At 40.6% G+C, this 26,040-nt stretch overlaps 1 protein-coding gene across 1 annotated transcript in view; it reads left to right on the top strand.

The window, feature by feature from the left end:
- Positions 1–26,040, top strand: part of SMC1B (structural maintenance of chromosomes 1B) — an 854,251-nt gene that overhangs the window by 252,006 nt on the left and 576,205 nt on the right. The window contains exon 8 of the mRNA XM_053719693.1: positions 19,783–19,924. Coding sequence (XP_053575668.1) covers positions 19,783–19,924 — 142 coding nt within the window. The remainder of the gene's footprint in view (positions 1–19,782; positions 19,925–26,040) is intronic.

Here is a 26,040-nt window from a genome sequence, read left to right as displayed (position 1 = left end):
TTGGGGGGTGGTTTGGCCCTTAGTGCCCTGTGGGCTCTCTCTATTGGCACCTCTGGTGCGTTGCTGTCCCCCTTTACTGTTCTAAAAAGGTTCTGCAAACATCCCTCCAGTGCCACTGGTAATATGGTTTCAGGAATTCCCCGGATGCGGAGGTTATTCCTTCTCCCTCTGTTATCCAGGTCCTCCACTTTTTCCAATAAATGATGAATTGTTTCCTCCTGGTCGTATACCAGGCGGGAGAGGTGCTGGACATCATTATAAGTTGTATTGTGGCTCTCTTCTAGTACTGACACTCTTTTAGTCACTTTTAGTATGTCTTTTTTCATGTCTCCATACCATCCTTTTACCTCTGTCATCATTTCTTTTATATCTTCTTTAGTGCAAAGTAATTTTAAGTCCCCTTTGGTGAGGTTTGTCGAGTCTGATATAGTGCAGGGTTGTGTATGAGAAGTCTCTCCTGCATTGGGGCTATCATTTAAATCCAGTGTAGGGGTTACTGGTGTTGCTTCTGCTTGCTTCAGATATTGTTGCATTGTTTTTATGTTTGTATGGCCCTCTGGCTTGCTAGGCCTGCGTCCTGGCATGATATGTTAGACTTTGTAGTTTTGCTTCGTTTTGTTTTTTTATTTATTTATTAGCTTATTTTATTTTCTTCCCTCTGCAGTATAGTTTATTTATAGTTCAGCAGTCCGTTTTGGGTAGCGTGCTCTACTTTTATAATGATAATGTGTCCTGTGTGTCTCTTATCCCCTTTTTTCACCTGTTCATATTTATTGAATATGCCTACTTGTCAGGCACATGGAGGGGCTGGGTGTTCTGTCAGTAAGGGACTGCACATCTGCTGTACCTCCCGTTGTCAGTGCATACCTCTGGGCTGTAGCGGAGTGTCAGTTGCCTGTCCTGCAGGCTGGCTGGAACCTGGAGATGTGTGGTTTGATTCGATGCTAGTAGCGGTTTGCCTTTCCGCGCCGTGGCGCCTGCATCGAGTTATAGGCCTAGCTGAGGTCTGTTGAGATTGCGTCCTCCAAAGTGTGCGTAGGCGGTGTTTCTTCTTCCCAATATCGGGTATGCGTGTCGGGTTGTATATTGACCCCCGGCAGCGGGTCCTTAAGCTGTGTTAATCGGCCGTAATCGTCAGGGCTGATGCGTTGTGCCTAGGAGCTTGTTTAGTGTGCGGCCATCTCTCAAAGCGGCCAAGCTCCGCCCCTATATAGATAGTTTTTAGTGGTAGTAAAGGATGTTTAGTAACATTTACCTGAACCGACAAAGGAATGTGGTGGGAATTGAACTCGTGACCTTTAGGGTTAGAGAGAGAGAGATCTTAACCATTAGGCTATGTGTATCTCACTTTCTGTGTTAGCATAGAATGGAGGTATTTATATATATTAGTATGATGTAAAATTATTATAAGAAAGGGGAAATATCTAGCTCTGAATTTAAGCCAGTTGGAAATAGTGTGTCCATATTGTAAATCATTTTTGCTTCTAACTTCAACAATTGATTTTCTAAATTTCCCCCTCTCCAATTAAGATACACATAGCCTAATGGTTAAGATCTCTCTCTCTCTAACCCTAAAGGTTACGAGTTCAATTCCCACCACATTCCTTTGTCGGTTCAGGTAAATGTTACTAAACATCCTTTACTACCACTAAAAACTATCTATATAGATTTTAGACTCTTGTGAATATCATCACTTCTTTCTCTATAGTCTTCATTTATACAAACAAAACCATATTGTAAATATAAATGTATATAAACATATATGTGTGTGTATATACATATACTTTCACTAATACATGTATTTCACTATATACAATGTTGAGGTAGATGTGGTTTAGTGGATAATACCCTCTGCTCAATTACCAAAAGATCGTGAGTTTAATCACAAAAGGGAATACTGAAAAAAGTTTTAATTTTTTTTTTTTAAAAATTACTCACTAAGTCATAACTTTTTTATTTTAAAAAAATCTTTACTTATAATTTCTATTTGTTTTATATATTTAAAAATTAACATATGCTCAATATTCAAGCAACTATAAGCACATCAAAATCAATACAAATACATACATTATACATTATATAGATATATTTAGAACTCTCTGAATAATGTTTATTGCATTCTTACAAGAACCTTTCTAGGATCTATTCATTTATTACAACACAAAGAACAAAAACAAATGAAGAACAATACGCTTCTTGTAGACACACACAACTATATAATTCCACCTTTATATTGAATTTCCATATATCTATACTTTCCACCTTTAATTAAATTACATAGAATAGCCAATCCAAACCAGTTAAGCCCTATATATAGACTCAGGTGACACAGACAAACATGTCTTGATAAAGCCTAAGGGCGAAACACGTTGACCTTGACATTGTTGTCACTCTGCACTTTATGTTTTTATTTTGATTGCTGTTATAATTGCCAAGAAAGGAAAGACAACTACTACAAGACTTCCTTTGCTGATTACCTCCTGCAACATTGCAGCTGGACGTTGTTACAACCTGCATTTGTTTCTAATCAGCTCTACTAAGTTGCACAGAGAGATTGCCAAGTTTTACTTTGATCTCCAACGATACAGATCATTCTGTTAGTCACTACTAGTGACCGCAAAGATTTCCTCTAAGTCACCACTGTTAGTGACCGCAAAGACCACTTTTAAGTCACAATCTGTGACCGCAAAGATACAACCGCAAGTTAATACATGCAAGTCACAATCTGTGACTGCAAAGACCTTGCTGTATAACATCACTGATGTCCGCTAAAGATTCTACTCCTAGTCACCACTTGTGACCGCAAAGACCCCACCACTAGTCACCTCCGTGACCGCAAAGACCTCATTACAGTCACTACAAGTGACCGCCAAGTCCACTATACTAACACAGAAAGTGAGATACACATAGCCTAATGGTTAAGATCTCCCTCTCTAACCCTAAAGGTCACGAGTTCAATTCCCACCACTACAAGTGACCGCCAAGTCCACACTGCGAGGATTGCATTATAGTCACTGCACGTGACCGCAAAGTTTAACATCCAAGTCACTGAATGTGACCGCAAAGACCACACTAAAAGAGAAATCAGGTGTGCCAAGAGACCAGCGTAAGTTGCAATCTCCCCCAAGACTCCCTAATTACACACGGAAGAATAGGGGAATACACCTTCTGATACACATACAGATTAAAGTTAAAAAAATTGCAACATAATAAGCACTTGACAGAATATCAAGGATCACTGGTTAAATTACAACTATATTGAAACAGCTACGATCACAAGTGTGACGTAGGTAAAGTCACATGACATATTTTTAAATACCAGTCTCTCACTAACGGACCGGTAACACACACCCGCCACAATAGCGGGGAGGTCATCTCGTTTGGATCTTTAAGTTTTTTTAATCCAATTTCTGGACATTATCATTTGTTACACTATATAACAGGTACCTGATTATCAAATAGCGGAAATATATACTAAAGTTATTCAATTGTTTTTTCTGATGAAATCGATGTTATAAGGGAGACGTCCCTTTTTATTTTATGTATGCTTTTAACAAGTTATTAAATTTCTGTCTAATTATACAAATGTTTTATTAGTTTTTATATATAGATAAGAAGCTCACATTAGACAACAAGTTTATATATATCAGTTGTATATACCTGTTTATATCTTTTTATTAACTGAATGTTGATAAATACTTAGGATTACCTACAATAAATATATAATAACAACATTGCAGTACATACATTAAACATTTATCCAATCACAAAATACAATATATTCAAATTATAGAATTTAACTAAATACTCTACCCGTGCTAATCTAGCGCTGGACTACATTCACTACATATCAACCACTGTTTTCTTAGAGGGGAATACATTAGTCTAGCAGGGTCAATTCTCCAGCGCCTTATCTTTCTCACTACCAGTAAGTATACTTTAAGTCAGCTGATGCAGTAATCACTTATGAACTCTCTTTATTGACCAAGTGAAATTCATTACCTGTGATTGTTAACCTAACAACTCCTGTTTATAGTTGCATGAGATTTCTAAAGGCACATATTGTGATATTAACTATATCTTGTCTGCTATCCATTATGTCTTATTAACTTGCTGGCACAGTTTTTACCAGTTGTTACAGAATAACATTCTGGTTTCTTGTCCAGCTACATTTACGGCCTTACAGTATGTATGTATATATATATATATATATATATGTGTGTGTGTGTGTGATAACGCAAGAAGACAGGGTTTACAGTGTGACTCCTTTTATCTGTATAGAATCTAGGGTAATACCCTCTGAATGGGGTTATTTAACAGGGGGGATTTTAATATACATTATAATGTTTATTGTGTTTTTGGCTGCACTCGTGTGAGATGAGGCTCTGTCAGTGTGGAACAGTTAGAGATTGCTGCAGGCATTTTTGGCGCGTCTCTCACTCAGTGCAGGGGTGGTCCTGCATGTCACTCCATTGACCGGGTGTGGCCTCAGTAACCTCCTCTTTCTCGACCTGTGTTCGGCGGAGAAAGCTGTTTCTTGTAGTCCGGGTCATAGGAGGTGGTGAGTGCCCCGGCCATTGGGATATAAAGGTATAATTTAATCAATAATAAAGTCCATAATAAAGGCGCCAGCTATGGAGGACTCTGATATGTTAAAGGATACTCCATCTTTATCTAAACCTACTAACTGTGTGTGGAACCACTGTTACAGCTCTGTTCCACGTGTTATGACAATATTACTACTTAAAAAAAGTAATTAGTACGACTGAGCCGTCCACCTCTGAGGGTTCTCCGTCGTGCAAAGTGCGTTCCCTACAAGCATCTCTGATTACACAAGCAGTTCCCCGGGGCACTACTAATCCTCTTGCGGGAGGGGCCCTTTGGCTTCCAAACTTCGCCAATCAGTTGCAGACGGTGGTTTCTGCGGCCATAAATGTAATGCCTCGTGCTACTAAGCGGAAGGTACAGCACTTCTATTCATCTCAGGGGTCTTTGACTCCGCTGGATATCTCAGACAGATTATCTGCTGAAGAGGACAACTCTGACTGATCGGAGGATGTCGCTTCTAGTTGGAATCGGCTACTTCTAGGCCTCTGTCCACGGAGGAACCAGATTTCAAATTTAAGATGGAGCATTTGCGTTTCCTGCTGAAGGAAGTGCTTGCTACTCTGGAGGTTCCAGAACCGAAACTCCCGGAGGAACCTTCGAACCCTAAACTGGATAGGGTTTACTATGACAGAATGAATGGGACAAAATGGGTTCGCTCTTTTCTCCCTCGTCTTCATTTAAGATGTTTTTCCCCGTCAGTATATGGCCAGGTTATAATACAATATATTTAATTATTGTTCTTTAAAACAAACCCCCAATAAAATGCATATACGAAACAATTAAAATTTAATATAAATTCCTAAATTATTTATATTAGTTAAATTTATAAACACATTGAATTATATTTATAGAAAACCAGATATGAATCAAATTATATACACTTATGTTGTTGCAATATTCTTTACAAAGCAAACCAAATTTACCTTTAAAATTAACCTTATTCACAAATCAATTGCATTACATCCCCGCAATGAATTACCACTGTATGGGCCACTAACTTTATATATATATATATATAAACAACAATACTAGAGAGAGAAAAAATGGCACATAATAGTGACATTGAACAAAGACTGGGAATTCAGCACTCTTTTATAAAGAACAGACAAAAAGCACTTGGAATTTAGTAATCAAAACAGGTTTTTATTGTGCAGCCAGCAGGTCCGGACTAGTCCAGATCCACTTAGGCAGTAGCATAAATGGTATAAACCATAACGAAAATATATTAACAAATGATTAGACTTTTAATCTTAACAAAAAGTTTCACCAAAGGGCCGGCCCAAATGTTACCCATGCAAGATGTAACTATAGTAAGTATGTTTAACGTGTGGAGCAATTAGTAAACAGCTGGACGTAGTGCTGTAAATGGAAAAAGAGCTTAATGGTATGCGTCAGACCAAATAAAGGTTTTAGTGAAAACTGAGGCAGCCATAAAGTAAGCAACTCTTATTCCAAAGTGCAGTACTTGTCACACAAGAAATGGCAATAATATGCATAACAAACTTTAAGCATGATTAAACAGCATTAAACAGCACAACATAAAGCATATGACATATAGTACTGGTCAATTGGGCAAATAGATGTATGAAATAGTGTTTTCCTTGTAGAGACCATATAAGTTATACAGTCCTCCAGACTTGAACCAATGTAGTAAGTACAAAAAGTCCCCAGGATGATATCAGCACTATTCAGTCAAGCGCCCAGTAACAGAAATTGGAGCAGGTCGTAGTAATAACAGCAAATACAAACGGTATGCGGTTGTAAGCTGATTTCAAATAAAGCGGATGCACATAAGCCAAGTCACTCAAACAAATATTGGAGCATATAGCAAGAGGTTAGGTTAGTATAGCGTTAATGAGCAGGCAAAGCAAAGGCAAATAAAGCAAGCTGGAAATGTGGAAGGGTACAGGAGGATACTAGCTAATTAGAGAAGTACCCCTCTGTCAACTGCACCCTTTCAAAATCGCCTCAGTTTACCCACAGCCTTGTTAAAACGCCTTCAGAACCTCTCTCCAGATGCCTGTCTTCCTCCGCCGTGAGCGATCATCAAGCTTCAATTAGCATCCAAATAATGTCTGCTTGGCCTCAGCAGTGTGCTCACAAGCTCTCCAAAGATACTCTGAAATTCCGCATAATCGTCCGCTCCAAATCACTGTACCGCGACCACACTTAAAAGCAGGCTCCACCAAACAGCATGGGTATCACGTGGGACAGCTGACAAGATACCGACACGTGTTTCACCCCTACGTCATCAGAAGAGACGGGGCTTCATCAGGGCATGTCTTTTGCACGTCATCCGTGCTTTTTATAGAGATAAATAAGTGACGCCCATAATAGGAGGTGAAAGAGTGCTAAACACATACAACAAAGTCACGTAATTATAAGATTATTGATATACAAGTTATACATATATACAATTATTTATTTTACATTTTGTTATAAACCAAATGTGTTGGAAGTTAGGTTTTTAAGAAACCATTTTCAGAACAATCTGATGAAAGGGATAGAAAGTTGTAAAAATAGTAAAGGGGTCTCACGGAAGCTACAAAAAGCTTCCCAAATCAAGCTTCTCGTTTAGACCACCATTACCAATGGTAGAGAGATTAAAAATCCACCTGCATTCTTTTTGCAGGAGGATTTTGTCATTGTTCCCCCCTCTACCATTGGTAATTCCCTTGTCAATGCATGTCACTCTCATACAGTCAGGTAGACTGTTATGGTGAGTTTCGAAATGTCTAGCTACACTGCTAGTTTGTGTTCTGTTTTTAATGTCGTCCCTATGTTCCAGGATTCTGTCTTTTAGGATTCGTTTTGTTTTCCCAACATAAAAACAGGGGCAATTACAGGAAAGAAGATAGATTACACCTTCTGTATTGCAGGTAAAAAAGTGTTTTAACCTATAAGTTTTGTCCCCATGCACTGAGAAGACCTTAGTCTGCAACATAAACCTACAGGCCACACACCTTTTACAAGGAAAATTGCCTATCAACTTTTGCCTAGACAGCCAGTTCTTTTGAGGAGTGACAAATTTGCTTTTAACTAATTTGTCTTTTAGATTAGGAGCTCTCCTAGCTGTTAGAAGAGGCGCTTCACCTATCTCTTTTGCGATATTGTCATCATTCAAGAGGATACTCCATTTTTTCTTGAGTATACCTCTTAGATGATCCCAGTGGCAATTATACTCTGTAATCAGTCTGATTCTGTTGTCATTAGCTCTTATTTTTGGAACTAGTAATGCGCTTCTTTCTGTTTTTTGTGCAGAATTTCTAGCATATGCTATATTCCTTTTTGAATACCCCCTAGCTCTGAAACGTTTCTCCATAGGTATGGCATGTTCGTTATATTTTGAAACTGAGGAGCAATTCCTGCATAAACGCAGGAATTGACCTTTTGGGATGCCATTCTTTAGGTGCTCTGGATGATGGCTGGATGCCTCCAGAACACTATTGGTTGCTGTTTCCTTTCTGTAATTTTCAGTTACAAGAATATCTCTTTCAATTTTAATGTGTACATCTAAAAAGGACAGGTCCATCTTGCTGAAATTGAGGGTCAGAGCAATATTTCTATTGTTGATATTCAGTTCAGAAATGAAACTTTTTAATTCATGTTCTGTACCCTCCCAAATCAGCAAGACGTCGTCCACATAGCGTAACCAAATTTGTGCATGTTCATTGAATGCTTGTTTCTGGAATACTTCTTCCATTTCCCACAGACCTAGGTGTAGACACGCATATGTTGGGGCACAAGTAGCCCCCATTGCTGTCCCCCTACTCTGTTTATACAGCTTGTTATCAAAAGAGAAGACGTTATTCTCAAGCACAAAAGTTAGCAAACTGACAACAAATTCTGTGTGTTCTGAATATGAAGTACCTCTAGTCTCCAAAAAATGTTTTGCTGCCCTTATTCCTACAGTATGTGGAATAGAGGAATAGAGGCCCTCCACATCTAAGGACACCAGAATTGCTCCATGCGGTATTGTAATACCTTCTATCTTCCGTAGAAGGTCCATTGTATCAATCACATAGGAAGGCATAGTTTCTAGAAAAGGTTTTAGAAAAAAATCCACATAGTTACCCAAATTCTCAGTGAGGCTACCAATCCCAGAGATAATGGGACGCCCTGGAGGATTCATAAAGTTCTTATGGACTTTGGGTAAACAGTAGAATACCGGCATCACCGGATATATGTGTGTATATATATATATATATATATATATATATATATATGTATATATATATATATATATATATATATATATATATCAAATAACTTAATACACACCAGAGAGATTTACTTACAATAATAGGTCTGACTTAGAAATATGAAATACAGAGGACCTTTGTTTAGCAAATAAATTATTTAGCAATAGGGACTAGTTAAGACTACGCAGGACTATGGATATAGCTTAAAATACAAATTGTCCCCTTTTGAAATTACTAACTGCAATCTAATTATAGTTACCAATTACCTTTGATTCAAATATTATATATATATTTATCAATCGCGTATCCTTCACAAAAAATAATAAAATCGATTTTTCAGCTTCCAGAACTTCTTGTTTCACCTCATATGAATAAGGGTTTTGCAATACGGATAATAAAATGTAGTCCAGTTTTGCTTATAGTGACTGGATCCCAAGGCAGCAGTTTGTCAGTCAAAAGTTCAGCAAATAGTTCGCCCAACATCCTCTTGCATTGAGGTTATATCACATGATAATCCCCTCCCTTTATTATTCTAATCATCAGTGAACCTTTTTGGTTTCGGTGCTTGTCTTGGATTGGCCCTAACGGAGCTGAGCATTAATTGGTCCTTGGATCTGAACATCTCATAGGTTATTTTGGGAAACGCCTCCCTGAGCAGCCAAATGCCTCTAGGCTGCAAAACCGCTTTTGATCTAAAGGTGGCAGCAGACACCCAGGAATGCAGCCCCACCATCAAATATTGCTAACAGTCTAATTATTTAACCTTTAAAAATGTCTATCCAACATACTATAATCTCTTGTATTAATAAATCATATGTTTCATATATGGTCCGCACAGTGTCATTTTCTATGATCATTTTAAGACCAAACGTGAAAATATTCCACTTATGTATTAAAATGCGTTTAAAAATCATATTTTCTATGAAACAATTTAAAAGGATTATAATACCTTCATCATGGATTCAATTACTTTCTCAGTTATCATCTTAATATAATCATATCTATATTGGATTACTATCCCATATAGATTATTATTTCATATCTGTATATTTATTTTTGAGTGTATAAAACGTTATATTATTTAAAGCACCAATTATATATGTACTTATTAGATGCCTGAAAATGATAAAGAAATAGGTTAATAAAATTGGACATTTTAAATTGACTGTATTGCTAAATTCAGCATATATATCCCAAAGTGTACCTTAGATGTCTAGCATTGTATTGTATCTCAATAGGAATGCAGTATATTTCATATGTCTAATAAATTTTTAATGCATGAAACACTAGATGCAGGTCTGAAATGAAATAAATAATGTTGTTAAAAATGTCAAACATGTATACATCTATTTGTAGTTATTCATTTAATTTATTACAAAACTGGAATGTACCTCAGATCCATGGAGTTGTACATTTTTATAGAGTATTGAAAAGTATCCCAGTTGTATTTTAAAATTAATTTAGCAGCCACAATGCAATATATGTTTCTGCTTGGCTAAATTTTAATCTAGACGTAACATCTAGAATTTGTGAATTCAACACAACAGGGACAATTTAACACCTAGGTGACATTTAGTAATTTCCTCAGCTAAACTGTTTTTCTGAATCTTATTAGACTTCAAAAGAAATCCTCAGACATCATGTCTGTTGGCATATGCTTCTCTCAGATTAGAAAAAAATGGTGAAAGGGTTTTTTGTGTCTGATCTAAGATTTGCAATACACATCCATATGGATGACCATTTCTTTGAAGTAAATTGCTTGAACTAATGTCAGAGCAAGAAGAATGGGGTTTGTTTCACCCAGCCAAGACCATCTCATATCACATTTAATTTGTAGCTACAAAATGAAATATTAGATATCTATGATACATCTATAGTTTTATTTAATGTTACAGATACCCTGACACCCCGTTCCGGACACGCAGTTTGAACTGTGGGGAACCGTCCCTAAGGTGGATGGTGCTTCACGCTCGCTAAGAGAATGAACATTCCGCTTGAGGATAGCTCCTCTTTTAAGGAACCCATGGATAACAAGATGGTGTTCATGTTGCGAAAGATGTTCCAACTGACGGGGTTTGTTTTCCAACTGGCGGCGGCGGCAGCAGCAATGGTCGAGGTGGAGACCCCCCTCGATGAGATTTTGGATGGAATCAAAGCCTTAAGGGTAGCGCATTCGTTCATTTGTGATGCTATCATGCTGTCAGTATACAGGTAGTGCAGAATTATTAGGCAAATGAGTATTTTGACCACATCATCCTCTTTATGCATGTTGTCTTACTCCAAGCTGTATAGGCTCGAAAGCCTACTACCAATTAAGCATATTAGGTGATGTGCATCTCTGTAATGAGAAGGGGTGTGGTCTAATGACATCAACACCCTATATCAGGTGTGCATAATTATTAGGCAACTTCCTTTCCTTTGGCAAAATGGGTCAAAAGAAGGACTTGACAGGCTCAGAAAAGTCAAAAATAGTGAGATATCTTGCAGAGGGATGCAGCACTCTTAAAATTGCAAAGCTTCTGAAGCCTGATCATCGAACAATCAAGCGTTTCATTCAAAATAGTCAACAGGGTCGCAAGAAGCGTGTGGAAAAACCAAGGCGCAAAATAACTGCCCATGAACTGAGAAAAGTCAAGCGTGCAGCTGCCAAGATGCCACTTGCCACCAGTTTGGCCATATTTCAGAGCTGCAACATCACTGGAGTGGCCAAAAGCACAAGGTGTGCAATACTCAGAGACATGGCCAAGGTAAGAAAGGCTGAAAGACGACCACCACTGAACAAGGCACACAAGCTGAAACGTCAAGACTGGGCCAAGAAATATCTCAAGACTGATTTTTCTAAGGTTTTATGGACTGATGAAATGAGAGTGAGTCTTGATGGGCCAGATGGATGGGCCTGTGGCTGGACTGGTAAAGGGCAGAGAGCTCCAGTCCGACTCAGACGCCAGCAAGGTGGAGGTGGAGTACTGGTTTGGGCTGGTATCATCAAAGATGAGCTTGTGGGGCCTTTTCGGGTTGAGGATGGAGTCAAGCTCAACTCCCAGTCCTACTGCCAGTTTCTGGAAGACACCTTCTTCAAGCAGTGGTACAGGAAGAAGTCTGCATCCTTCAAGAAAAACATGATTTTCATGCAGGACAATGCTCCATCACATGCGTCCAAGTACTCCACAGCGTGGCTGGCAAGAAAGGGTATATTGTTAGGGCACTGATGTTTCTCTTGCAAGGTGTATCCAGTCCACGGATTTATCCTTTACTTGTGGGATATTCTCCTTCCCTACAGGAAGTGGCAAAGAGAGCACACAGCAGAGCTGTCCATATAGCTCCCCCTCTAGCTCCACCCCCCAGTCATTCTCTTTGCCGGCTCTAAGCACTAGGGTCTCTCTCGGGAGGGTAAAGTGAATGTGGTGTTAGAGAGAGGTTTTGCAAGCAGTGGTGCCTTCCGTTTAAGGTACCTGCCTTGTTCCCTCCCTTCATCCATGTCCTAAAGCTTTGGTATTGGTATCCCACAAGTAAAGGATGAATCCGTGGACTGGATACACCTTGCAAGAGGAAACTGAATTTATGCTTACCTGATAAATTACTTTCTCTTTCAGTGTATCCAGTCCACGGCCCGCCCTGGCAATTAAGTCAGGTAATTTTTTGTTTGTTTGTTTAAACTACAGTCACCACTGCACCCTATGGTTTCTCCTTTTTCTTCCTAACCTTTGGTCGAATGACTGGGGGGTGGAGCTAGAGGGGGAGCTATATGGACAGCTCTGCTGTCTGCTCTCTTTGCCACTTCCTGTAGGGAAGGAGAATATCCCACAAGTAAAGGATGAATCCGTGGACTGGATACACCGCAAGAGAAAGTAATTTATCAGGTAAGCATAAATTCTGTTTTTATCTTCAAGCTGTAAAAGACTTTAGACAGTCCTCGTCTTTGTTCATTTTTCAGTTTAACAGGTTAAAAGGCTTCTTGGTTAAAACAGCTAATTGGAAAAGCTTACTTGGAGGAGTGAACAATTCCAACACTTTGTATCATAGCTCATTCTACTATATATGTTGCCACATTTTGGGATTTTAGAGTCTCTTGGACAGATTTACAAGGCTGCTACTTCGTCTTCTCTCCATACTTTTTTTTTAAATCAGTTTTATCATTTTTATGTTTTTGGCTCTTCGGAGGCTGCTTTTGGCAGATAGTCCAGGCTGCAGTGTCTGGTCAATGATATGCCTGCTTAGTTTTTGTCCCACCCTTTTCTTTCATTATATAGTAGAATCCACAGCTTAGGTTATGAATCCCAACTGTTATGGCTCATGGACCATTTTATTAAAGAAAATACAATTTATTCTTACCTGATATATTTTTTCATGTTGGTGAGAATACATGATACCCAATAAAAAAAAAATATATATTTATCTGACAGTTCTGGCATGCAGCTCATTACTCTGCTTTGTTCTTCCTGCTTTTAAGAGAGCAATCAGGAAGTGGGAGGGATTAAAGCTCTTGATGTGCTAGGTAAATTGTTGCCTGCCTCCTGGCGGAGAGAACTTAATCTGAACTGTTATAGCTTGTGGACTCTCACCACCATGAAATAAAGAAATACAGTATATGAGCTAAGAATACATTATGTTTCTTCTGTTAAGTGTGATCAGTCCACGGGTCATCATTACTTCTGGGATATTACTCCTCCCCAACAGGAAGTGCAAGAGGATTCACCCAGCAGAGCTGCATATAGCTCCTCCCCTCTACGTCACTCCCAGTCATTCTCTTGCACCCAACGACTAGATAGGATGTGTGAGAGGACTATGGTGATTATACTTAGTTTTATATCTTCAATCAAAAGTTTGTTATTTTAAAATAGCACCGGAGTGTGTTATTACCTCTCTGGCAGAGTTTGAAGAAGAATCTACCAGAGTTTTGCTATGATTTTAGCCGGAGTAGTTAAGATCATATTGCTGTTCTCGGCCATCTGAGGAGTGAGGTAAACTTCAGATCAGGGGACAGCGGGCAGATGAATCTGCATAGAGGTATGTAGCAGTTTTTATTTTCTGACAATGGAATTGATGAGAAAATCCTGCCATACCGATATAATGTCATGTATGTATACTTTACACTTCAGTATTCTGGGGAATGGTACTTCACTAGAATTACACTGTAAGAAATACATAAAGCTGTTTAATAACTAGAGATTATGTTTAACGTTTTTGCTGGAATGTAAAATCGTTTTCATTTGCTGAGGTACTGTGTGAATAAATGTTTGGGCACTATTTTTCCACTTGGCAGTTGCTTAATCTGTTTTTCTGACAGTTTCTGTTCTCCCTCACTGCTGTGTGTGAGGGGGAGGGGCCGTTTTTTGGCGCTTTTTCTATGCATCAAATATTTCAGTCAGCAACTCATTGTATTCCCTGCAAGGTAATTTCTCTCAGCAGAGCTGTGAGAATTATAGTTTGACTGAGATAAAAAACGTTTATTCTGTAATTTGTTTCCTGCTTTCAGAATTTGTTATCTTTGCTAATGGGATTAAACCTTTGCTAAAGTTGTGTTGTTTACAAGGATTGAGGCTATAACTGTTTCAATTTATTAATTGTCAACTGTCATAGATCTTCTGTGCTTCTTAAAGGCACAGTACATTTTAATATTATTCTAATTGAATTGTATTTCCAAGTTGCAAGTTTATTTGCTAGTGTGTTAAACATGTCTGATTCAGAGGATGATACCTGTGTCATTTGTTGCAATGCCAAAGTGGAGCCCAATAGAAATTTATGTACTAACTGTATTGATGCTACTTTAAATAAAAGTCAATCTGTACAAATTGAACAAATTTCACCAAACAACGAGGGGAGAGTTATGCCGACTAACTCGCCTCACGTGTCAGTACCTACATCTCCCGCTCAGAGGGAGGTGCGTGATATTGTAGCGCCGAGTACATCTGGGCGGCCATTACAAATCACATTACAGGATATGGCTACTGTTATGACTGAGGTTTTGGCTAAATTACCAGAACTAAGAGGTAAGCGTGATCACTCTGGGGTGAGAACAGAGTGCGCTGATAATATTAGGGCCATGTCAGACACTGCGTCACAGGTGGCAGAACATGAGGACGGAGAACTTCATTCTGTGGGTGACGGTTCTGATCCAAACAGACTGGATTCAGATATTTCAAATTTTAAATTTAAACTGGAAAACCTCCGTGTATTACTAGGGGAGGTGTTAGCGGCTCTGAATGATTGTAACACAGTTGCAATACCAGAGAAAATGTGTAGGTTGGATAAATATTTTGCGGTACCGACGAGTACTGAGGTTTTTCCTATACCTAAGAGACTTACTGAAATTGTTACTAAGGAGTGGGATAGACCCGGTGTGCCGTTCTCACCCCCTCCGATATTTAGAAAAATGTTTCCAATAGACGCCACCACAAGGGACTTATGGCAAACGGTCCCTAAGGTGGAGGGAGCAGTTTCTACCTTAGCTAAGCGTACCACTATCCCGGTGGAGGATAGCTGTGCTTTTTCAGATCCAATGGATAAAAAGTTAGAGGGTTACCTTAAGAAAATGTTTGTTCAACAAGGTTTTATATTGCAACCCCTTGCATGCATTGCGCCGATCACGGCTGCAGCGGCATTCTGGATTGAGTCTCTGGAAGAGAACATTGGTTCAGCTACTCTGGACGACATTACGGACAGGCTTAGAGTCCTTAAACTAGCTAATTCATTCATTTCGGAGGCCGTAGTACATCTTACTAAACTTACGGCGAAAAATTCAGGATTCGCCATTCAGGCACGCAGGGCGCTGTGGCTAAAATCCTGGTCAGCTGATGTTACTTCTAAGTCTAAATTGCTTAATATACCTTTCAAAGGGCAGACCTTATTCGGGCCCGGGTTGAAAGAGATTATCGCTGACATTACAGGAGGTAAAGGCCATGCCCTGCCTCAGGACAAAGCCAAAGCCAAGACTAGACAGTCTAATTTTCGTTCCTTTCGTAATTTCAAAGCAGGAGCAGCATCAACTTCCTCTGCACCAAAACAGGAAGGAGCTGTTGCTCGCTACAGACAAGGCTGGAAACCTAACCAGTCCTGGAACAAGGGCAAGCAGACTAGGAAACCTGCTGCTGCCCCTAAAACAGCATGAATTGAGGGCCCCCGATCCGGGATCGGATCTAGTGGGGGGCAGACTTTCTCTCTTCGCCCAGGCTTGGGCAAGAGATGTTCAGGATCCCTGGGCGCTAGAGATAATATCTCAGGGATACCTTCTGGACTTCAAATACTCTCCTCCAAGAGAGAGATTTCATCTGTCAAGATTGTCAACAATCCAGACAAAGAAAGAGGCGTTTCTACGCTGCGTACAAGAGCTCTTGTTAATGGGAGTAATCCATCCAGTTCCACGATCGGAACAGGGACAGGGGTTTTACTCAAATCTGTTTGTGGTTCCCAAAAAAGAGGGAACTTTCAGACCAATCCTGGACTTAAAGATCCTAAACAAATTCCTAAGAGTTCCATCGTTCAAGATGGAGACTATTCGGACAATTTTACCTATGATCCAAGAGGGTCAATACATGACCACTGTAGATTTAAAAGATGCTTACCTTCACATACCGATTCACAAAGATCATTATCGGTACCTAAGGTTTGCCTTCCTAGACAGGCATTACCAGTTTGTGGCTCTTCCATTCGGATTGGCTACAGCTCCAAGAATCTTCACAAAGGTTCTGGGTGCTCTTCTGGCGGTACTAAGACCGCGGGGAATCTCGGTAGCTCCATACCTAGACGACATTCTGATACAAGCTTCAAGCTTTCAAACTGCCAAGTCTCATACAGAGTTAGTGCTGGCATTTCTAAGGTCACATGGATGGAAGGTGAACGAAAAGAAAAGTTCACTCGTTCCACTCACAAGAGTTCCCTTCCTGGGGACTCTTATAGATTCTGTAGAAATGAAGATTTACCTGACAGAGGACAGGCTAACAAGACTTCAAAGTGCTTGCCGCACTCTTCATTACATTCAACACCCGTCAGTGGCTCAATGCATGGAGGTAATCGGCTTAATGGTAGCGGCAATGGACATAGTACCCTTTGCACGCTTACACCTCAGACCACTGCAACTGTGCATGCTAAGTCAGTGGAATGGGGATTACTCAGACTTATCCCCTTCTCTGAATCTGGATCAAGAGACCAGAAATTCTCTTCTATGGTGGCTTTCTCGGCCACATCTGTCCAGGGGGATGCCATTCAGCAGACCAGACTGGACAATTGTAACAACAGACGCCAGCCTTCTAGGTTGGGGTGCCGTCTGGAATTCTCTGAAGGCTCAGGGACAATGGAGTCAGGAGGAGAGTCTCCTGCCAATAAACATTCTGGAATTGAGAGCAGTTCTCAATGCCCTCCTGGCTTGGCCCCAGTTGACAACTCGGGGGTTCATCAGGTTTCAGTCGGACAACATCACGACTGTAGCTTACATCAACCATCAGGGAGGGACAAGAAGCTCCCTAGCTATGATGGAAGTATCAAAGATAATTTGCTGGGCAGAGTCTCACTCTTGCCACCTGTCAGCAATCCACATCCCGGGAGTGGAGAACTGGGAGGCGGATTTCTTAAGTCGTCAGACTTTTCATCCGGGGGAGTGGGAACTTCATCCGGAGGTCTTTGCCCAAATACTTCGACGTTGGGGCAAACCAGAGATAGATCTCATGGCGTCTCGACAGAACGCCAAGCTTCCTCGTTACGGGTCCAGATCCAGGGATCCAGGAGCAGTCCTGATAGATGCTCTGACAGCACCTTGGGACTTCAGGATGGCTTACGTGTTTCCACCCTTCCCATTGCTTCCTCGATTGATTGCCAGAATCAAACAAGAGAGAGCATCAGTGATTCTAATAGCACCTGCGTGGCCACGCAGGACTTGGTATGCAGACCTGGTGGACATGTCATCCTGTCCACCTTGGTCTCTACCTCTGAAACAGGACCTTCTGATACAGGGTCCCTTCAAACATCAAAATCTAACTTCCCTGAAGCTGACTGCTTGGAAATTGAACGCTTGATTTTATCAAGACGTGGATTTTCTGAGTCAGTTATTGATACCTTAATACAGGCTAGGAAACCTGTTACCAGAAAGATTTACCATAAGATATGGCGTAAATACCTATATTGGTGTGAATCCAAAGGTTACTCTTGGAGTAAGGTTAGGATTCCTAGGATATTGTCTTTTCTACAAGAAGGTTTAGAAAAGGGTTTATCTGCTAGTTCATTAAAGGGACAGATCTCAGCTCTGTCCATTCTGTTACACAAACGTCTGTCAGAAGTTCCTGACGTCCAGGCTTTTTGTCAGGCTTTGGCCAGAATTAAGCCTGTGTTTAAAACTGTTGCTCCACCATGGAGTTTAAACCTTGTTCTTAATGTTTTACAGGGCGTTCCGTTTGAACCCCTTCATTCCATTGATATAAAGTTGTTATCTTGGAAAGTTCTATTTTTAATGGCTATTTCCTCGGCTCGAAGAGTCTCTGAATTATCAGCCTTACATTGTGATTCTCCTTATTTGATTTTTCATTCGGATAAGGTAGTCCTGCGTACTAAACCTGGGTTCTTACCTAAGGTAGTTACTAACAGGAATATCAATCAAGAGATTGTTGTTCCTTCCTTATGCCCAAATCCTTCTTCAAAGAAGGAACGTCTACTGCACAACCTGGATGTAGTCCGTGCTCTAAAATTTTACTTACAGGCAACTAAGGAATTTCGACAAACGTCTTCTCTGTTTGTCATTTACTCTGGGCAGAGGAGAGGTCAAAAAGCTTCCGCTACCTCTCTTTCTTTTTGGCTTCGTAGCATAATTCGTTTAGCTTATGAGACTGCTGGACAGCAGCCTCCTGAAAGAATTACAGCTCATTCTACTAGAGCTGTGGCTTCCACTTGGGCCTTCAAGAATGAGGCCTCTGTTGAACAGATTTGCAAGGCTGCAACTTGGTCTTCGCTTCATACTTTTTCCAAATTTTACAAATTTGACACTTTTGCTTCATCGGAGGCTATTTTTGGGAGAAAGGTTCTTCAGGCAGTGGTTCCTTCTGTATAAAGAGCCTGCCTATCCCTCCCGTCATCCGTGTACTTTTGCTTTGGTATTGGTATCCCAGAAGTAATGATGACCCGTGGACTGATCACACTTAACAGAAGAAAACATAATTTATGCTTACCTGATAAATTCCTTTCTTCTGTAGTGTGATCAGTCCACGGCCCGCCCTGTTTTTAAGGCAGGTAAATATTTTTTGATTTATACTCCAGTCACCACTTCACCCTTGGCTTTTCCTTTCTCGTTGGTCCTTGGTCGAATGACTGGGAGTGACGTAGAGGGGAGGAGCTATATGCAGCTCTGCTGGGTGAATCCTCTTGCACTTCCTGTTGGGGAGGAGTAATATCCCAGAAGTAATGATGACCCGTGGACTGATCACACTACAGAAGAAAGGAATTTATCAGGTAAGCATAAATTATGTTTTTTCTGCAATCTTCAGAGTGCAATATTAGGCAATGGGAAGATACCCTTTCTCTATTACTGTGTCTATTTAACTTATTTGGATGCAATCTCTGGGGCAGCCTGCTAGAGCAGTTTTGTAAAGATGCATTTTGTCCTCTACATGGTTCTAACATTATCTTTTATAAGAACAGATTTTATAGTATTTTATTTCATGTTAACCATTATCAATTCCCACTGCTTTGGCACTGTCCCAGTTGTTTATAGCATTGGTGTTGCTTGCTTTGTGTGCTGTTATGAAGAAAATAAGAAAAAACAAAAAGTTTATACTTACAGTTAAACGGACAGTAAACCTACAAAATAATGTTATATAATTCTGCACTTTTTCTCTCTTGATAATCAAAAATCCATCCGGCTTTAAAAGAAGTCACTTTAAACACGAAGAAATGATTTAACAGTAAACACATTTGTTTTTTCAAGTCACTAACTTCATATGCATAAAGCATGTAAAAATATTGATTATTTTTAATATGCACATTTTTCTAGTTTGGAATATGAAAATCAAATAACTCGCGTTGGAATTCAGCTTGATTATAGTCGAGGACAACTTGAGAAACAGACAAAGACAGTGGAAAAGTTAAAAGAGGCCTTGGCTAAAGATGAAGAAGACATTGTCAAGCTTAAAAAAGTAAGTATTGCTTAAGCTTTGACAGCCAAAAAGTATCTATAGTAAGAGATGTTCCTTAAGATTCTTTTCTTTCATGTAATTGGCAAGAGTCCATGAGCTAGTGACGTATGGGATATACAATCCTACCAGGAGGGGCAAAGTTTCCCAAACCTCAAAATGCCTCTAAATACACCCCTCACCACACCCACAATTTAGTTTTACAAACTTTGACTCCTATGGAGGTGGTGAAGAAAGTTTGTGCTAAGATTTCTACGTTGATATGCGCTTCTCAGCATTTTGAAGCCCGATTCCTCTCAGAGTACAGTGAATGTCAGAGGGATGTGAAGGGAGTATAACCTTTTGAATGCAACAATTTTCCTCACGGGAGATCTATTTCATAGGGTTCTCTGTTATCGGTTGTAGACATTCATCTCCTACCTCCCTTTTCAGATCGACGATATACTCTCATATTCCATTACCTTTACTGATAACTGTTTTAGTACTGGTTTGGCTATCTGCTACATGTGAATGGGTGTCTTTTGGTAAGTATGTTTTCATTACTTAAAGGGATAGTAAACCCCAAAATTTTCTTCCAAAATTGTACAATTTAATTCTATTATCAAATTGTCTTCATTCTCTTGTTATCCATTGCTGAAGGGACAGCATTGCACTACTGACAGGAAGCTGAAAATATCTAGTCAGCCAATCACAAGAGACAAATGTGTGCAGGCACCAATTAGAAGCAGCTCCCACTAGTGTAGGATATGTGCATATTCATTTAACAAGGGATACTAAGAGAACAAAGCACATTTGAAAATAGAAGTGAATTTAAAAGTGTCTTAAAATGACCTGCTCTATCTGAATCATGCAAGATTAATTTTGCCTTTTCTATCCCTTTAAGGCACTCTCAGCTATGGTTTTTCACTGTATGTATTTATATAAAGATCTAAATATATGTATTGTACTTATATTTGCCATGATTCAGGTTTCAGTATATTTCCTTTTGCAGACTGTCACTTTCATATCTGGGAAATGCATTTTTTTAAGAAAATGTATTTCTTACCTGGGGTTTAGTCTTTTTTCATCTGTCATTTTAAATTTGCGGGCAGAATTAGGCTCACGAGGGCACAAAATGCTAAAATATATTGTGTCATTTTTGGCGCGAAGTTACGTTCGATGAAGCAAATTTGTCATTTCCGGCGTCTTTTTTGATGCCGAGTCCTTTCACAAGGTTGCGACTTCGTTGACACGAGTGTGTCATTTCCGGATGGTGTTAGCGCCAAAAGAAAAACTCTGTGCGTCATACTTGGTGCCAAATATTTTCAGTATTTTAAACCCCATTTCTCCTGTTAAGTGTAGTCAGTCCACGGGTCATCCATTACTTATGGGATTATATCTCCTCCCTAACAGGAAGTGCAAGAGGATCACCCAAGCAGAGCTGCTATATTGCTCCTCCCCTCTACGTCATACCCAGTCATTCTCTTGCACCTAACTAAAGAGAGGACTGTGGTGTGTTAAACTTAGTTTTTATTTCTTCAATCAAAAGTTTGTTATTTTAAACGGCACCGGAGTGTGTTGTTTGTTCTCAGGCAGCATTAGAAGAAGAATCTACCTGAGTTTGTCTATGATCTTAGCGGTCGTAACTAAGATCCACTTGCTGTTCTCGGCCATTCTGAGGAGTGAGGTAACTTCAGAACAGGGGATAGCATGCAGGGCCCACCTGCAAGGAGGTATGTGCAGTAAATTATTTTCTAAGGAATGGAATTGACTGAGAAAATACTGCTAATACCGATGTAATGTAAGTGCAGCCTTAAATGCAGTAGTAGCGACTGGTATCAGGCTGATATGTATGTATGTATACTCTGAGGTATTTCTGGGGAATGGAATTTCACTAAGAAAATACTGTCAATATTAAAATAATATTTGAGCCTACACTGCAGTGAAAGCGACTAGCAGCAGGCTTATTAATAACACTTCATAATTTTCAATTTTTAAAACTTTTACTGGCATGTTAATCGTTTTTTCTGAGGTACTTGGTGATAAAACTTTATGGGCATGATTTTTACCACATGGCTGTCGTTTTTTTCTGAATAAAACCAGTTTACTGAGCTTCCCCACTGTTGTAATATGAGTTGGAGGGGCCTATTTTAGTGCTTTATTGCGCAGTAAAAATTTAGTCACAGTCTTCCTATTTCTTCCTCCATGATCCAGGACGTCTCTACAGAGCCCAGGGGTCTCCAAAACTAGTATTGAGGGAGGTAATCAGTCACAGCAGACCTGTGACAGTGTGTTTGACTGTGATAAAAACGTTTATTATTTCAACTGTTATCCGTTTTGGGTATTAAGGGGTTAATCATCCTTTTGCTGGTGGGTGCAATCCTCTGCTAACTTTATACATTTTCTGTTAAAATTTGGTTGTTTTAACATATTTGGTTCATTGTTAATTCAACTGTGTCACGTTTTTATGTTTTCTTAAAAGCGCAGTAGCGTTTTTTTATATAGCTTGTAAATTTATTTAAAAGTTTTTTTTTTCCAAGCTTGCTAGTGTTATTGCTAGTCTGTTTAAACATGTCTGACACAAATGAATCTGTTTGTTCATTATGTTTAAAGGCCAATGTGGAGCCCAATAGAAATTTGTGCACTCAATGTATAGATGTTACTTTGAATAAAAGTCAAACTTTATATGTTAAAAAAATATCACCAGACAACGAGGGGGAAGTTATGCCGACTAACTCTCCTCACGTGTCAGTACCTTCGCCTCCCGCTCAGGAGGTGCGTGATATTGTGGCGCCAAGTACATCAGGGCGGCCCATACAAATCACTTTGCAAGACATGGCTAATGTTATGACTGAAGTACTATCTAAATTGCCAGAATTAAGAGGTAAACGCGATCACTCTGGGGTAAGAACAGAGTGCGCTGATAATAATAGAGCCATGTCTGATACTGCGTCACAATTTGCAGAACATGAGGACGGAGAGCTTCATTCTGTGGGTGACGGATCTGATCCAAGTAAACTGGATTCAGACATTTCAAATTTTAAATTTAAGCTTGAGAACCTCCGTGTATTATTAGGGGAGGTATTAGCGGCTCTGAATGATTGTAACACGGTTGCAATTCCAGAGAAAGTATGTAGGCTGGATAAATATTTTGCAGTACCGGCGTGTACTGACGTTTTTCCTATACCTAAAAGGCTTACAGAAATTGTTAACAAGGAGTGGGATAGACCCGGTGTGCCCTTTTCACCCCCTCCTATATTTAGAAAAATGTTTCCAATAGACGCCACCACACGGGACCTATGGCAGACGGTCCCTAAGGTGGAAGGAGCAGTTTCTACTCTGGCTAAGCGCACCACTATCCCGGTGGAGGATAGCTGTGCTTTTTCAGATCCAATGGATAAAAAGTTAGAGGGTTACCTTAAGAAAATGTTTGTTCAGCAAGGTTTTATATTACAACCCCTTGCATGCATCGCGCCTGTCACTGCTGCGGCGGCATTCTGGTTTGAGTCTCTGGAAGAGACCCTTAGCACAGCTCCATTGGATGAGATTATGAACAAGCTTAAAGCCCTTAAGCTAGCTAATTCATTTATTTCTGATGCCGTAGTACACTTAACCAAACTTATGGCTAAGAACTCCGGATTCGCCATTCAAGCGCGTAGAGCGCTGTGGCTTAAATCCTGGTCAGCTGATGTGACTTCTAAATCTAAATTTCTTAATATTCCTTTCAAAGGGCAGACATTATTCGGGCCCGGCTTGAAAGAAATTATCGCTGACATTACTGGAGGTAAGGGCCATGCCCTGCCTCAAGACAGGGCCAAACCAAAGGCTAAACAGTCTAATTTTCGTGCCTTTCGTAACTTCAAGGCAGGAGCAGCATCAACTTCCTCCGCTCCAAGACAGGAAGGAACTGTTGCTCGCTACAGACAGGGCTGGAAACCTAACCAGTCCTGGAACAAGGGCAAGCAGGCCAGAAAACCTGCTGCTGCCCCTAAGACAGCATGAAGTGAGGGCCCCCGATCCGCAAACGGATCTAGTGGGGGGCAGACTTTCTCTCTTCGCCCAGGCTTGGGCAAGAGATGTCCAGGATCCCTGGGCGATGGAGATCATATCTCAGGGATATCTTCTGGACTTCAAAGCTTCTACTCCACAAGGGAGATTTCATCTTTCAAGGTTATCAGCAAACCAGATAAAGAAAGAGGCGTTTCTACGCTGTGTACAAGACCTCTTACTAATGGGAGTGATCCACCCAGTTCCGCGGTCGGAACACGGGCAAGGATTCTATTCAAATCTGTTTGTGGTTCCCAAAAAAGAGGGAACCTTCAGATCAATCTTGGACTTAAAGATCCTAAACAAATTCCTAAGAGTTCCATCGTTCAAAATGGAAACTATTCGAACCATCTTACCCATGATCCAAGAGGGTCAGTACATGACCACAGTGGATTTAAAGGATGCCTACCTTCACATACCGATTCACAAGGATCATTACCGGTATCTAAGATTTGCCTTCCTAAACAGGCATTACCAGTTTGTAGCTCTTCCCTTCGGGTTAGCTACGGCTCCAAGAATCTTTACAAAGGTTCTGGGCTCTCTTCTGGCGGTACTAAGACCGCGAGGCATAGCGGTAGCTCCTTACCTAGACGACATTCTGATACAAGCGTCAAGTTTCCAAACTGCCAAGTCTCATACAGAGTTAGTTCTGGCATTTCTAAGGTCGCATGGGTGGAAGGTGAACGTAGAAAAGAGTTCTCTATTGCCACTCACAAGAGTTCCCTTTCTAGGGACTCTTATAGATTCTGTAGAAATGAAAATTTACCTGACGGAGGACAGGTTATCAAAACTTCTAAATGCTTGCCGTGTCCTTCATTGCATTCCACCCGTCAGTGGCTCAGTGCATGGAGGTAATCGGCTTAATGGTAGCGGCAATGGACATAGTACCATTTGCGCACCTGCATCTCAGACCGCTACAATTGTGCATGCTAAGTCAGTGGAATGGGGATTACTCAGATTTGTCCCCTCTGCTAAATCTGGATCAAGAGACCAGAGATTCTCTTCTATGGTGGCTTTCTCGGCCACATCTGTCCAAGGGGATGCCCTTCCGCAGGCCAGATTGGACGATTGTAACAACGGACGCCAGCCTTCTAGGTTGGGGCGCAGTCTGGAATTCCCTGAAGGCTCAGGGATCATGGACTCAGGAGGAGAGACTCCTTCCAATAAACATTCTGGAATTAAGAGCAATTTTCAATGCTCTTCTGGCTTGGCCTCAGTTAGCAACTCTGAGGTTCATCAGCTTTCAGTCGGACAACATCACGACTGTGGCTTACATCAACCATCAAGGAGGAACAAGGAGTTCCCTAGCGATGATGGAAGTCTCAAAGATAATTCGCTGGGCAGAGTCTCACTCTTGCCACCTGTCAGCGATCCACATCCCAGGCGTGGAGAACTGGGAGGCGGATTTTCTAAGTCGCCAGACCTTTCATCCGGGAGAGTGGGAACTTCATCCGGAGGTGTTTGCCCAACTGCTTCATCTTTGGGGCAAACAAGATCTGGATCTCATGGCGTCTCGCCAGAACGCCAAGCTTCCTTGTTACGGATCCAGGTCCAGGGACCCAGGAGCGGTACTGATAGATGTTCTGACAGCATCTTGGGTCTTCAACATGGCTTATGTGTTTCCACCTTTCCCGATGCTTCCTCGATTGATTGCCAGGATCAGGCCAATCCTGGACTTAAAAATCCTAAACAAATTCCTCAGAGTTCCATCATTCAAAATGGAAACCATTCGGACAATCTTACCAATGATCCAGGAGGGTCAATATATGACTACCGTGGACTTAAAGGATGCATACCTGCATATTCCTATCCACAAAGATCACCATCAGTTCCTGAGGTTCGCCTTTCTGGACAAACATTACCAGTTCGTGGCTCTTCCCTTCGGGTTGGCCACTGCTCCCAGAATTTTCACAAAGGTGCTAGGGTCCCTTCTAGCGGTACTAAGACCAAGGGGCATTGCAGTAGCACCTTACCTAGACGACATCCTAATACAAGCGTCGTCCTTTCACAGAGCAAAGGCTCATACGGACATTGTTCTGGCCTTTCTAAGGTCTCACGGGTGGAAGGTGAACGTATAAAAAAGTTCTCTGTCC

This window comes from Bombina bombina, chromosome 6, assembly GCF_027579735.1.
Source record: "Bombina bombina isolate aBomBom1 chromosome 6, aBomBom1.pri, whole genome shotgun sequence".
Lineage (NCBI taxonomy): Eukaryota > Metazoa > Chordata > Amphibia > Anura > Bombinatoridae > Bombina > Bombina bombina.
The sequence above is the reverse complement of the archived record's forward strand: the minus strand, read 5'-3'. Positions and strand labels throughout refer to the sequence as shown.